Below are 15,180 nucleotides of genomic sequence, written 5' to 3'. Positions count from 1 at the left end.
GTCCCACAAGGGGAAATTTGGTTGTAACAGCAGCCAGAAAGACACATATACAACAAACAGTACACAGGACACAGAACAGAAACATACACAATTTTTCTTACATATTTACATTAAGGACAATGGTTACTATAAACAGAGTACTGTACAGTTATTAAATTAAATAAAATTAACTACAGATAAGAGGCAAACCAGGTTGTAGTGAGAATCAGTTGATTAAATTATTGCAGTTACAGCGCAGATGTAAACATCTATGATTGTTGGGAGCAGTTTTGATTGTACAGTCTGACAGCTGCAGGGAGGAAGGACCTGCGGAAATGCTCCTTCATGCATCTAGGATGTAGCAGTCTGTCACTGAAGGAGCTCTGCAGTTCAGCAACATTTACATGCATGGGGTGGGAGGCTCTGTCCATCAGAGATGTTATTTTGGCCAGAGTCCTTCTGTCTCCCACCACCTGCACTGGGTCCAGGGTGCATCCCAGAACAGAGCTGGCCTTCCTGATGAGTTTATCCAACCTCTTCCTCTCAGCTGCCGATAAACTGCTGCTCCAACATACAGCACTGTAAAAAATGATGGATGCCACCACAGAGTCATAGAAGGTCTTTAAAAGCGCTCCCTCTACTCCAAATGACCTCAGCCGCCTCAGCAGGTAGAGTCTGCTCTGACCCCTCCTGTAAAGAGCATCAGTGTTGTGGCTCCAGTCCAGTTTATTATTCAGGTGAACACCCAGGTACCTATAAGAGTCCACTATCTCAATGTCCACTCCCTGGATGTTCACCGGTGTCAGTGTGGTGGGTCTGCGTCTCCGGAAGTCCACCACCAACTCCTTGGCTTTCCCGGCATTGATCAGCAGGTGGTTCTGCTGACACCAGTCTACAAAGTCCAGAGTCTATTGTCTGTACTCTGAGTCGTCCTCACCTGTGATGAGGCTGGCTATGGCAGAGTCGTCAGAGAACTTCTGTAGGTGGCAGCGTGGGGAGTTGATGGAGAAGTCTGCAGTGTAGAGGGTGAAGAGGAACGGTGCCAGCACAGTTCCCTGTGGGGCCCCCGTACTGCAGACCAGCGTATCAGAGACACAGCCCTGTGTCCTCACATACTGTGGACGTTCTGTGAGGTAGTCCAGTATCCACTGGGACATGTGGTGGTCCACTCCCGATAGCTCCAGCTTGTCTCTCAGAAGTCATGGCTGGATGGTGTTAAAAGCACTGGAAAAATCAAAGAACATGATCCTAACAGTGCTTCCAGGCTTCTCCAGGTGAGTCAGAGCTCGGTGCAGGAGGTAGATGATGGCGTCCTCCACCCCAATGCCAGGCTGGTAAGCAAACTGCAGCGGATCCAATGAAGACCTCACCAGGGGCCGCAGATGGTTTAGAACCAACCTCTCGAGGGTCTTCATCAGATGTGATGTCAGGGCTACCGGCCTGTAGCTGCTGAGGTCCTTGGGATGGGAGGTCTTTGGTACCGGTACCACACAGGAGGTCTTCCACAGCTGTGTTACTTTCCCCAGTGACAGGCTCAGGTTGAACAGATATCCTAGGATGCCACACAGTTCATCTGCACAGCACCTCAGGAGCCTGGAGCTGATGCCATCTGGACCTGCAGCCTTCTGCACCTTGATCTTGCAAAGCTCGTTCCTCACTTGAAGTGCTGAGATAGAAAGAGTGGATTTTGGGGGAGGGGGGTGTATGTTGGAGTCCACAGAAACCGGGGGTGGGTGTAATGACTGGGACCTGGGAGGTGTGAAGCTGAGAGGTGTGAAGTCCTGAGATGAAGGACAGGTAGTCCCTGAAGATGAAGGAGATTGCAGCAGGGGGGACGATGCTGGGGGAGGGGTGGGTGGTTGATCAAACCTATTAAAATATTTATTTAGGCCATTCACCCACCCCAAGTCTCCTGCAGCCTGGGGGGTTTGTTTTTGTCCTGAGATTGTCTTCAGGCTATTCCAAACCCCTCTGATGTTGTCCTGTTGCAGCTGCTCTTCCATCTTCCTCCTGTAGTTTTCCTTCCCTTGCCTTATCTTCCATTTCAGCTTCTTCTGGACAACTCTCAGCTCCTGTTTGTCTCCAGATCTAAAGACTCTCTTCTTCTCCTTGAGGAGAGCCTTAATTTTAGGATTTATCCATGGCTTGTTGTTAGAAAAACACCGTACCTTTATGATGGGTACGGTGCTGTCCACACAGAAATTCATGTAATCCATAATGTAGTCTGTGATGCTGTTGAGGTCATCCTCCAGGGGGCTGCAGAGGTTCTCCCACACAGTAGAACGGAAACAGTCCCTCAGGGCCTCTTCAGTCTCTGCCGACCATTTCCTTACTGTGCGTTTCACAACTGGTTCTCTGTGTACTAGAGGTTTATACACAGGCTGGAGATGAACCAGGTTGTGATCTGAGCCCCCCAGGGGAGGGAGAGGTGATGAGCTGTATGCCTCCTTGGTGTTGGCATACAATAAGTCCAATGTTTTATTGTCTCTGGTGTGGCAGGTGACATACTGGGTGAAGGTGGGGAGAGTGGAGGACAGGGAGATGTGATTAAAGTCCCCAGAGATCAGGAAAAGGGCCTGAGGGTGTCACGATGTGGGATGGACTCAAGTGCAGACAAGGCAGCTAGAATACAGTTCTGTTTATTACTATACAACACCAGGTGTAAATATATACAAGTGAGAGGGCGGGGGGAATCCAGGGCACAGGGGAATCCGGAAAAGGAGCTCTTCACACACGAGGGACTTCACAAAAACACAGCACACCAGCAAGCCTACACACCAAGGGTTCCAGGGAAACAGAATTCCTGTTTACAGAAAACAAGTGATTAATCCAAAGGGTCAGTGATACGAAAAGGCAACAAGAGACTAGTACTCCGGAGCTTACTACCGAGGTTACTCAATAGTCCAGCGACGAGATGTTTCCAGCCACTGCCTTAAGTAGTGGATGAGTTTAGGCGATGAGCCACAGGTGTGTGATTAATCTCAGGTGCGAGGGCCAGGGGCGGGAGCCCGCAATGAGCTCCACCCCGGCGAGACACGGTAAGCTTGAGAGAGGTAGATGTAAACAAGAAACATATGTAGCCAACCTGAGTCAGCCGGGCAGACACGGGGACCATGACAGAGGGCGCTGTGTTTGGAGTCTGCTGGTTATATATCAATAATATAACAACAATGATATTTAAATGTATGTACAGTGAAATATGTTTTTGCACCCTTCCTGATTTCCTAGTGTTTTGCATGCTTTTCATACTTTGTCACACACGTTTCAGATCATCAAACAAATTTTATTATTAGACAAAGTAAATACAAAGAGTAAATGTAAAGAGTAAACACAAAATGCAGTTTGTAAATCATGATTTCATTGATTCAGGAAGCAAAGTAATCCTAGCTGGTCCCGTGTAGAAAAGTAATTGCTTCTGTTGTCAGATAATTAATTAATTATCTGACAACAGATAATGAAAGTGTCATTAACCATAGTTTTTGGAAAGCTTATTTCCATTTCATCAAACACACCCTGAATACTGGCAGACCTTTCGAATGAAGGAATCACTGAAACAGACTTGTCTGACAAAGGGAAGCTGGCTAAAAGATCTCAAAAAGCTTCTACCCTTTGTTCAAGTCTGCCCTTACTTCAGGTCGCTGTTTTTCTGGTTGCTATCGCCACAGCGTGAAAACTTTAAAATGGACCCAGAAATGTCGCTCCATTCATTTTTGTTCATTTTTAATTCTCGTGGAGCTAGAAAAACGTAATCATCGTCGCTGGCATGTTTTGTACCTTAGGCTCATCAGAGACAATCATATCCAGGTAAAATAAGTTTCTTTAATCTACACGCATTTAGGAATTACTTAGCTAGTTTCATGGATAATTTCAGTTCAACTACAAACTGTTGTCCGCTACAGAGTTAGAAGTATTATACTAATAGTAATTGTTGGGTCTAAACTCAGACCCCGCTGTATTCAGGACTTATTCCCGTGAAAGAAAAACAAGGCAACAACGATCGATTGATTTACTTGCAAGGGAGGCCTCGTCGGTATCTCAGCTCATTACGAATGACCTCGACGATGGCCTCCTCTCGCTGCCTTTTATTGAAAACGTTCACACAATAAACAATAGTTTACAACACGTACCTTTCCCTCGTAACCCCCCTTGGTTACAAAGACAAGGCACTGTATGTGTGTGTGTATGTGTAAGAATGTGTGTGTGTAAGAAGCTTCTCGGATGAGAGGTGAAACGTCTTCAAGTAACTTAAAGAAGTCCAGACGCTTTTCTTTGCAAGCTCCTTTGACTACGATGACCTGGATGACTGAGAACCTTCACAGACATGTGTGTAAGAATGTGTGTGTGTGTCCACCCTAAGGAAGCTGGTAGCCTGCAGTACCACCACCTTCACTAGTTGGGGACGACTTTTACACACATTTCTACACTCCTCTCTGTGTGCGTGACTTCCTAATCACAGCTGTTTCTAACAACATCCTGGTCATAAAGAGGGTAGTCTCCCCCACACCCAATGTATGGTTTACCATAGATAACAAAGTGAAGCCATACAAAGGGCAGGAAGCTTACCAACATCAAACAGACCTTCACAAGGATGTGCCTGTGATAAAACACTACGGCCCCCACCCAGAACCTCAAGAATCTGGGGAGGGGGACAAAAGAATTCCTTTCATCACAGAGTTAAAACAATGTAGAGATGCTAAGCATAAAAATGACAACATTTAACAATTCACTTTAACATTTCCCTCCTGTTTTGTTATTTTTATGCTCCAAATTATTCCTGCGTAATATATTCTCAGCCATGCACCTCTTGCTTAACATTTTCAGCACAGGCGTCATTTATACACAGGCTTCTGTCATGTCAACAATTTCAGTCATTTCATATTGTTGTAAAAGTACATAATTAACAAATGTATTAGAAATTATTTTAGTTAGCATTGATCTTATACAAGGTAAAATGCATCCTATACATAAGCAAAACAACGTCAACAGTCCAAAAACAGGAGTTAATATTTTCAACAGAAAATGCCACCACGGACCAGACATTAACCAAGCTATCCAGCCTTGTGGTGCATCTACTCCTGGTGTGCGATTCATCATGTATTTCTGCAATGTGGTTAAATTCTGCAGTGCTTCATAAATGTCTCCTCCACTTGTATATCCATCTGGTATGAACGTACAACATGTTTCTCCTATCAATTTGCATACTCCTCCTTGTGATGCAGTTATCAAGTCCAAAGTCAGTCTGTTTTGCAAAACCATTGTCCTTATGGCCTTTTGCTCCTCTGCTAAGGCTGTTCTGAGGGTCTGGGTCCAATTTATGTGTCTCAGTAGTGCATATCTGTTGATTTCTACATGAGTTCCAACTTTCCCGACCCCGATCCATGGGAACAATCCTTGTAAGAACTTGGCTCCGGGTCCCCAGATTCGAAACTCCCAGGGGACCTCACTCAAATCCGTGAGCCCTGTGCTTGCACTCTGTACGTCTCTCTTAGTCTTTGATCCTGGATGGTGTTCAATTCTCTCCATGAAGAAAACATGATCAGACAATTTCACGAGTGCACATAGACCACCCCATTTTGCTGGTAAAGATGGGTAAGCCTTGTGTCCACATAAGAAATACCAGTCTGCTAACACCCTCATACCTTTAGGTGTTGGTGCGATCGTTGAGCATTTGGTCACATTCTGTCTTCCCTCAGTAAGTGTCATTTGGTACGAGGAGTCAAATGCACAGTCTGCTGCTCGTTGATTGTCATCACTCGCACACCTGGCATTCATCAAACACGTCAGGCACTTAATTCTGTTCAAGCGAGGGCAAAAAGAATAGGTGACGTTGCATAGATGCCATGGCAAATCCCCAACTTGGGCTGACCCATTGCCCTTGAAACACATAGGTAACTGGCCTGCTTCCAGTTTGTTTAACAGTACGATGTCCGGCAGTGGATCAGGAACTTGGGGCCAAGCCAGCAGATCTGTCTTACCAGAGCAGTTCACCTTCCCAGCTACTGGTGAATCAATCTTCCCATTCAGGTTCAGGGGAGTTGAAAAGTTGGCAGTGTTCCAAGTACGTTTTACTCCTGGATGTGTTGCTAAAGCTAGCAAACAAACTGTCTCGCTCTCCGTGATGCTATATGGCCACAGTCCAGAAGAATGTGTAGACAGTGGCATGTGTGCACAAGCATAACAATTGGTCTTGTTGTTTATGTGAGCGGTTGTGTTCATAAACTGCCACCAGTAGTTGGTTGAAAACCCATGCGGGTACTGGGTGTGGTTTGCTCTGTCCCAGTGTGCTCCTGTCATCCCACTCAGGGTCCACAGGCTCAAAAAGGCGAACAGCACAGTCCCAGCCATTCTAAGTTGGGTTCAGGATCCGTTGGTTTCTTCACCAGGATTGAGACGAGAGGTCCTAGAGATATACTCCCCCCTTTGTACCCTGGCCTTTTCACCATTACCCGGAGTCGGCCAGGAGGTGTGTTACCTTCTTGCAGTGCGCTTGATGTATCCAAGTATTTCTTTCAGCAATCTTCACTGCTGTTTGCGTCGTCAGCAGCACCTGATAGGGACCTTCCCAGCGTGGGCTGGACCAGCACTTCCTCTTTATGGCCTTTATCAGCACCCAATCTCCAGGCTTCAGGCTCTGTTCCTGTGGAGAAACAGAATCATCTGGCAGATCATTTGTTCTCATGACTTCTTTACTTTTAAACATTTTAAGCATCCAATCTGCTAATGTGTTCTCCTCTTCTGCTTTTCTGTCATCACTACAGAAAACTGGAACTCTAAATGGTCTGCCATATATAATCTCAAAGGGTGTCAGACCATTCTCTGTTGGAGTAATCCTCATGTACATCTTAACTAATTCTATACAGTCTAACCATGTCCTGCCTGTCTCTTCCATTGACTTCCTAAGTCTTAGCTTTACTGTTCCATTAGTTCTCTCTACCAACCCTGCACTTTGTGGGTGATATGAACAATGATGTTTTAGTGTTATCCCTAGATGCTGTGCCATTAGTCCAATCACTTCATTTACAAAGTGTGGACCATTATCACTATAAATGGTCTCTGGAATCCCGTGTTCCGGGATGATATTCTTACATATTGCTTTGGCAACTGAAATGGCATCTGCTTTCCTAGTTGGGACGATTTCTACCCACTTTGAAAAAGGGCACACTATCACTAAACAATACTTATAGTTATTACAGTTGGACAGCTCTATAAAGTCCATGTGAGTAACTTGAAATGGGTGACTGGGTCTAGGGAATTTCCCTCTCTTAGGTCTCAAATTACCCCGAGAATTGTGCTTGCAACATATCATACATGACCTGCAAAATTTTTTTGAAAAGGTATTAAATCCTAGAGTATAAAAATGTTGTTCCACTGCTGCCATCATCCCTCCTGTGGAGACATGGCATAGCCCATGGCTCAAAACAGCAGCAGTCTTATACAAATTCTTAGGCAGTATTGGTTTATCACACAGATAATAAACACCATCCTGCAAGCTCGCTCCTTTGGTGAGCCACAACTGTTTTTCTGCAGTAGGTGAATGTGCCTGCATGTCTGCTAATACATCTCGTGTTATAGGCAACGTCTGCTGGTGTTGCACTGCTAGAATATGAACACCATGTTCTCCTAAAGCTGCCTCTTTTGCGATCTTATCTGCAAAAGCATTCCCTAATGCAACTGGATCTTTCCCTCGGGTATGTGCTGCACATTTACAAACGGCAATTCTACTGGCCCCAGCAGATTTTGCAAGAGTTTGGCTTGTTCTACAGGTTTCCCTGTCGAGGTTGTCATACCTCGTCTTGCCCACTGTGCTGCAAAGAAATGTAATGTAGCAAATGCATACTGGCTATCAGTGTATATTGTCACATCTTGGTTCTCTGCAGCTTTACACGCTTCCGTTAAAGCTACTATCTCTGCTGCTTGAGCAGACATGGAACATGCTAGTTGTCCTGCACAGATAATTTTCTCACTATCTACTACAGCAAAACCTGTTTTAGCCTGTCCCTCTGCTGTTTTAAAACTCGAACCATCAACAAACCAAACCTTTCCCTCACCAAGTGGCACATCTGTTAAGTCATCCCTTGGCTTACACTCCTTCTCCACGTGCTCTCTACACTCATGAGGAGTGCCCTCTTCCTCCATTGGCAAAAGGGTTGACGGATTCAGAATTGTGCACCACTTTATGGTAATGTGTGGTTGTGATAGTAAGAGTGACATTAAAGATAAATGTCTTGCAGGTGACAGAAATGTCATTTTAGTCTGCAGTAGTAAAACATCCACCTCATGTGGAACTAACAGTGTCAAAGGGTGAAATAGAACTATTTCCCCAGAACATTGAACGGCTTGAGCCGTTGCACACACTGATCTCACACACGGAGGCAAAGCACAAGCAACTGGATCTAATCTTTTAGAATAATAAGCTACTGGCTTCATTCTTCCCCCGCTGTCTTGTGCTAACATTGAAGTCATGAAATGTCCTCTGCAGTCAACTGTTTGGACAAATGGCTTATTATAATCAGGCAATCCTAACACAGTCGCGCTTGTCAACAGTTGTTTCAACATGCAGAATGCCTGTTCTCCCTCTGGAGTCCAGCTTAGACTGTCTGACATAGCTAAAGACTCACTGTACATCATGTCTAACAGCGGTTGACTTACTTCAGCAAAATTTGGTACCCATGAACGACAATAATTGGTCAGTCCTAGAAATTGCATCATATGTTTCTTTGTCACTGGCCTAGGAGCTGCTAAAATAGCTGCTTTCCTTTCTGTGTGTATGCTTTTTCCCGCTGAACTGAGCTGATGACCTAAGAATTTCACCTCCTTCTGTACCCACTGTAACTTTGAAAGTGACGCTTTATTCCCTGTTTTTGCTAAATGTGTCAACAGTGCTATAGACGTAGTTTTACAATTTTGTTCTGAGTCGGACGCTATTAAAATATCATCCACATAAACTAGGATCTGTGAATGGGATGGTATTATGAAATCAGACAGACAGTTAGTTATTGCCTGCATAAAAAGGGTCGGACTGTCACAAAAACCTTGTGGTAATCTAGTGTAGGTATATTTTTTACCTTGGTATGTAAATCCAAACCAACCTTGTGAATTCTCATGCACTGGTATGGAAAAGAAAGCATTACTCAGATCTACCACTGTGAAATATGTCATACCTGGTCTTATCTGATTTAACAAGGTATGGGGGTCTGGGACACATGGTGCAATACTTTCTACAGCTTGATTTACAGCGCTCAAGTCTTGAACCATGCGCCACGATTGAGAATCTGCTTTTTTCACTGGAAAAATGGGCGTGTTACATGCTGCATTTGGAGCTTCTACCAGTATTCCTGCTTCAATCATGTCTTCTATTACAGGCTTAATCCCTACTTCTGCATCTGGTTTGAGGGGATACTGTTTCACTCTGGGTCTATATGAGGTTTTAGGCTTTATCACTACTGGGTTTGCTGTTATCATTAACCCTACATCAGTCTTTCCTTTTGACCACAAGATATCTGGAATCTGTTTAAGCTCAGGGTGATCATTTAGATCTACCATATGTCATTCTGCTGTTTCATTCTCACTTCCCTTTAAGTGTATCTGAGGTGTCGCATGTGTCACCCACCCCAGCTTCTTACGGAAGATACTGCTATGCATGTTTGTCTCCCATCCCCCTCCACATTGCTGCCATTCATTTGTGTGCTCTCCCTGCTCCACTAAAAATGCTAAATCTTCCCACTCAGCTGTGCTACACTTAGTTAGTGAAACATGTGGCACCTTTCCCTTGAAAAGTTGTTGAGCTGCCTCAGAAATTATCACACTGCATCCTGCCATTTGTTTTCCATCAGTATATACAGCCTTCACAGTAATTCTTTGAGGACCCAGTTTCATTACTTTGTCAGTGTAGGCATCATCAGGTCCTGGTGTCGTTTTAAACCTAAGTGTGATGTGCATCTCATCTGGCTCCTGTCTATCATAGCCCTCAGCTAATCTCTCCTCAGCTGTGGTCAACATTTTACAGTTTATCTGATCTGACCTAGAGGTTGACAGGTCAAGCGTCCAGTAGTAATGTACATCGCCACTGCCCTGGTGAACCATTGTTTCTGCAGTTTCTCCTTTTCCTGCAGTTATCATTCCAACAGCCGTTGGAATGATTGAGATTCCAAGTTTTACCATCATATCTCTACCCAAAAGGTTCACAGGACATGTCGGACACAATACTACTGAACCCTGAGCTGCCTCTCCAGTGGATGGATCTCTGATCCATACTGGCTTAGAGATTCTGTGTTGATTTAACTGTCCGTTTGCAGATTTTACATAAATGACGCCGTTCGAGGGGTCTATTCCTGACACATGGTCCTTCAGGACGGTTTTATCTGCTCCTGAGTCACATAAAAACTGTATAGTTTTCCCCTGCACTGTTAATGTGCGAAAGGGTTTTACTGCTTTCCCTGATAAATTCAACAAAACCTCAATCAAATCTATGGTTTGGGGCACTGATTGATGTTTGTGGCAGTCTGATGGGGTGTTTAAACATGCATGTGTATTGGCAGTGTCAGCAGATGCTAGTCATTTATTATATGAGGGGTTATGTGGACCTGGTCGTCTATACTCTTCACGTAGGTCCTCAAGGCAGTCTCTAATGAAGTGACCTATTTTCCCACAGTTGTAACACCTTCCATCCCTTCTCTTTCGTTCTCCTCTGGCCCTCCAATTACCTCTATCTCCTCTACCTCTACTTCGTCTAGTCTGCCCCTGAAAACATACCTGAGAATCTTCATCAACATAAAATGTGGCAGCATTTAATGTATTCTGCAATTTTTTCTTTTTACTCTTAATCACATCCTGTGCATGCCTTGCCCAGTTCATACATTGAGTCACTCCATCTGTGGTGTGATTTACATTTTGCTTTCTGATAAAATCTGCAATGGATGGATGGAACCCACTCATTAAGGCATGTTTCAGCTGCTGTTGATAGGGGCCTGCTGGGTCTGCATTCTCTTCAAGTCCACTATGCCTCTTAAACACTTCCTCCAATCTACCTCGATACTCATGAACATCTTCTCCTTCCTTCTGTGTGCATTGTGAAATTTTGGTGTAGTCTGCAGTTGTTCTAAAAGTATCTCTGAGTCGATCATACACTCCATTAATTTGGACAATGAGATCTGCATCTCCATAGGGCAGGGTGTTATCACCTGGCCCTTTACCTGTGTACCTTCCTCTGACATGGGTCCAATTATAAGTGAGGCATCTCCTAAAAGTAATCTCAGTTTCCTGTCCATTTAAATGGTACGAGGAACAAAGCTGTCTGTGTCGAGCTATAAACTCATCAACATTAGTCAATGGGTCTCGAAGACTTTTACAAGCTTCAGCACCGGTCCATGGCCGGTAAACATGAATAGTGCGGCCTAGTCTGTCTTGGACTCAATGCTGTTCCTAATGCCTCTCCATACTCAGCCTTTAGTCTCTCTTCCTCTTCTGCCTCTGGTCTCTCACACTCTTCTCTGGCTTTTCTTTCTGCTAACATTCTTGCATTGCAATATTCAGGGGTGTCCAAACTTTTTTCGCTGAGGGCCACATACATAAAAATATAGGAGGGGGTGGGCCACTTGCTAGAAATTAGGTATATAACTTTAACTTTACTGTATTAAAGTTAGAAAAGTCACTTAAAAGTGGTCAAATGTGTTATATTGTTGAATATAATTAAAGACAAAACTGCCTTCATCACAGCTTTCCATAAAAGGATCTTTATTGATTTATTCAGAAAAAGCTTTGGTAGCTCATTCTCAGAACAGCAGCCTCAGATTTCTTCTTAGACAGAAGATTTACAGTACAGAGAAAAAACAATAAAGGGGAAAATGGGACAGGTACATTTCAAGCTTGTTATTTAAGTTATTAGGCTTAGCAAAGCATCTATTCACATCCGTTTTGAAACGATTATCAACATTAACAGACTGAACTGGACTTAATAACAGGAGTCCATATAATTTTAGTAAACTATTCTGGTGAGTATCAGCTGCGCTGGGTATGTAAATCGGGCCATCCAGCTGCGGTGCTGATCGCCACTCGTGGCAAAAATCCAGACAAACGTCACTTGATCAAGGAGCAGATCTGCATCAGATGAGATCAGCTGACTGCGTGTGCGTGCGCTGTGCACAGCAGTGTGTACTCTGTGTGTTAACAAGAAAAACGCATATAAGAAAGTGGTGCGCAAAAGCAGGGTAGTGACAGAATTGATGCGCATTATTGATATTTGAAGCATGTGTACCTGCACATGCATGCTTATTAACACACGGGTACTGTTGAGTATATTTTTTACTCACCTAAAGCGCTCGTGCTCTCGTCCACTCCCCGCAAAAAAATTTGCAGCTGTGCGGTGTCTGTGGCATCGGTGCTCTCATCGCATGCAATGGAGTAAAAATCAAAAGCACAAGCTTTATCAGACAGTTGCAGTTTAATGTTGGCTGACGAGTATTCAGTGCGTTGCACAACTGTATTTCTTGACATGCTGACGTTGTTGAAGTCCTGCACTTTTTCTGGGCACATTATTTCGGTGACTTTGACGAGGCCGTGTTTTATGAGGTCTCCATCTGAAAAAGGCTTGCCATGTCTTGCGATGAGTTGGGCGACCTCATAGCTGGCTATTGTAGCCTTTTCCTGGACAATTTGAGCACGAAAAAAATACTGTTGCTGACCCTGCAGGATAGCTACCATTTGCTTTAATTTCTGCTCTCGCTCAGCACCAGTGTAGGATGCATAAGCCTGATGTTTGGTTTCATAATGACATCGTACATTATACTCTTTCATAACTGCCACAGTTTCAGTGCAGATCAAACAGATACATTTCCCTTTGAATTCCTTGAATAAATATTCACTCTCCCACCGTGTCTGAAATTTTCTGCACTCACTTTCTCCCTTCGCTTCTTTGGTTCTGCCATGTTTAGTAACTTGGGGGTAAATTTCTTCTGTGATTGTCCTTTTTGGTGGCGCAACTGACTTGATCAACAGAAGCTCCCCCTGGTGTTAAAACTAAGAAGTGCAATACACTCAAGCAAAAGTTGAAGTGCGGGCCATATTCTATTCTATTTATAAAATTACTTGCGGGCCAATTAAAAATCGACCGCGGGCCGTAGTTGGCCCACGGGCTGGAGTTTGGACACCCCTGCCCTAACCCTTATCCTATATCTAACCATAACCTAATTGTAACCCTGACATTAAAACCAGATTTTGAGCCTCAAAAGTAGCTGTGGTAAACATGACCACATCAAGATGACAAAGCAACAAGGTGCTATATACCTATACCTGTTTGATTCTGAAAAGTGTGCAGCAAAAATGTAATTTATCTTTATCCTTTTTATCATACAATCTGTAGAAAAAACAATAGTCACAAGTTAAAAGTCATATGCTAATTGATGTCCATCAACATAAAACAGCTCAGATTAATGAACCGATTGTATAATCTGTAGAGTTGGAACACAGTCTGACATCAATCAGACTGTGAGAGACATCAATCAAATGTGCAGTGACAAAGACAATGAAGTTTATAGCATTTACAGTGTCTTGCAAAAATATTCGGCCCAATTGAACTTTCCCACATTTTGTCACATTACAGCCACAAACATGAATCAATTTTATTGGAATTCCACGTGAAAGACCAATACAAAGTGGTGTACACTTGAGAAGTGGAACGAAAATCATACATTATTCCAAACATTTTTTTTTACAAATAAATAACTGCAAAGTGGGGTGTGCGTAATTATTCAGCCCCTTTTGGTCTGAGTGCAGTCAGTTGCCCATAGACATTGCCTGATTAGTGCTAATGACTAAATAGAGTGCACCTGTGTGTAATCTAATGTCAGTACAAATATAGCTGCTCTGTGATGGCCTCAGAGGTTGTCTAAGAGAATATTGGGAGCAACAACACCATGAAGTCCAAAGAACACACCAGACAGGTCAGGGATAAAGTTATTGAGAAATTTAAAGCAGGCTTAGGCTACAAAAAGATGCTTGTCTGCAAATTTCTTTTTGTTTCATATTCTGTGATTTTCTGCACTTTGACTTAAAATATTCTCCATTCCAGCACTTGAGAGGATTTAATTAAAGTGTACCAAGTGCTACATGTAGCTATATTACAGGTATCTATATTTCTAATTAAGTTGCATTTTTCTTTGTAGAAAATGTCATCACATCTACCAGTGTAAGTTAGATGTACTTAAATCACAAACTAACACGTCAGAATTTACCTGAGTGGATTAGAAATGTGAAAACAAAGTGGTAGATGCCATTTGTCTACATAATTGTTCACTGGCATGAAGCTGTTTCACAAGAAAGAACCCCACCTTGTTTAAACAATATTGAAAGTGACGCACATGTACCTGCTCGATTCTAAAAATAAATGTGAAAAGATCTGTTTAGATAACATACTAGATCTCAAACATCATTCACGGATAAATAATGCTTGTTAAGAAAGGATAATTACTTTTATCCACACAAAAGGCTTTTCTTTATGTTTGTTCAAGTGTTTACGGTATTAAATCAGCCCTGAACCTTATTGTTAGGCACTTTATGCAAGCTTTGTTTGGCGATACCATAATTTGTCCATTTCTTGGCTGATTCAAACCCATATAATGAGGTTCAGTAACTCAGTCTGCAAAAGTGGAACAGATTCCATTAAATACTGAAGCCACCAATCAAGAACAGTTGTTTCCAGCAAGTCTGGCAGACAGATTCAGCTGCAATCTTTGCAGATCAACTGATCTCGCTGTTGGCCAACATTAGTTCAAATGTACAATGCCACCTTTGCAACAAGCCAGTTTGTGAAATGTCTTCCTTCCTAGACTTTACACTATCAACTGTAAGTAGTATTATGGCAAAGTGGAAGTGTTTAGGAATCACAGGAATTCAGCTACAAAGTGATAGATCATGTAAAGTTACAGAGTGCAGTTGTCTAATGTTGAGACATGGTGCACGAAGGTCCCAAATGCTCTGTTAACTCAATAACCACATTTCCAAACCTCTTTTTGCATAAACATTAACACAAAAAAATGCACCAGGAGCTGCATGGCAAAGGTTTCCATGACCAAACTGTTCCTGTAGGCTCATGTAGGTTTTATAGGAGTATGTAAGAAACTGTTTCACTTCCAGGTAGGTACAAGGTAGACCTAATATTTTGGCACTTGTTTTAGTGTACAAAATACTACTTTTTTGTTTCCCTGA

The 15,180-nt window shown here is 43.1% G+C and overlaps 1 protein-coding gene across 1 annotated transcript; it reads right to left on the bottom strand.

Annotated features, from left to right (window-relative positions):
* Positions 1 to 1,178: 1,178 nt before the first annotated feature.
* On the bottom strand, positions 1,179 to 6,210 carry LOC146391350 (uncharacterized). The gene is made up of 4 exons (XM_084922737.1): positions 5,042 to 6,210; positions 4,873 to 4,927; positions 1,378 to 2,555; positions 1,179 to 1,203 (listed from the first exon to the last, which is right to left on the bottom strand). Exons 1-4 carry the CDS (start codon positions 6,193 to 6,195, stop codon positions 1,179 to 1,181), a joined length of 2,412 nt encoding a protein of 803 aa, XP_084778863.1. The 5' UTR covers positions 6,196 to 6,210.
* Positions 6,211 to 15,180: the final 8,970 nt, after the last annotated feature.

Source organism: Perissodus microlepis, chromosome 3 (assembly GCF_051167445.1).
Source record: "Perissodus microlepis isolate ML-2025 ecotype Zambia chromosome 3, ASM5116744v1, whole genome shotgun sequence".
In the NCBI taxonomy this organism is placed as follows: Eukaryota; Metazoa; Chordata; class Actinopteri; order Cichliformes; family Cichlidae; genus Perissodus; species Perissodus microlepis.
The sequence above is the reverse complement of the archived record's forward strand: the minus strand, read 5'-3'. Positions and strand labels throughout refer to the sequence as shown.

What these genes read in the sequence shown, in the direction of transcription:
- LOC146391350 (XM_084922737.1), bottom strand. Translation starts at nt 6,195, where the DNA reads ATGAACACAACCGCTCACATAAACAACAAGACCAATTGTTATGCTTGT. An exon ending in ACACCAGGAGTAGATGCACC is followed by an intron (nt 4,928 to 5,041) that starts ACAAGGCTGGAT and finishes AGGATGCATTTT; the next exon opens with ACCTTGTATAAGATCAATGC. An exon ending in CTAATACATTTGTTAATTAT is followed by an intron (nt 2,556 to 4,872) that starts GTACTTTTACAA and finishes TGACACCCTCAG; the next exon opens with GCCCTTTTCCTGATCTCTGG.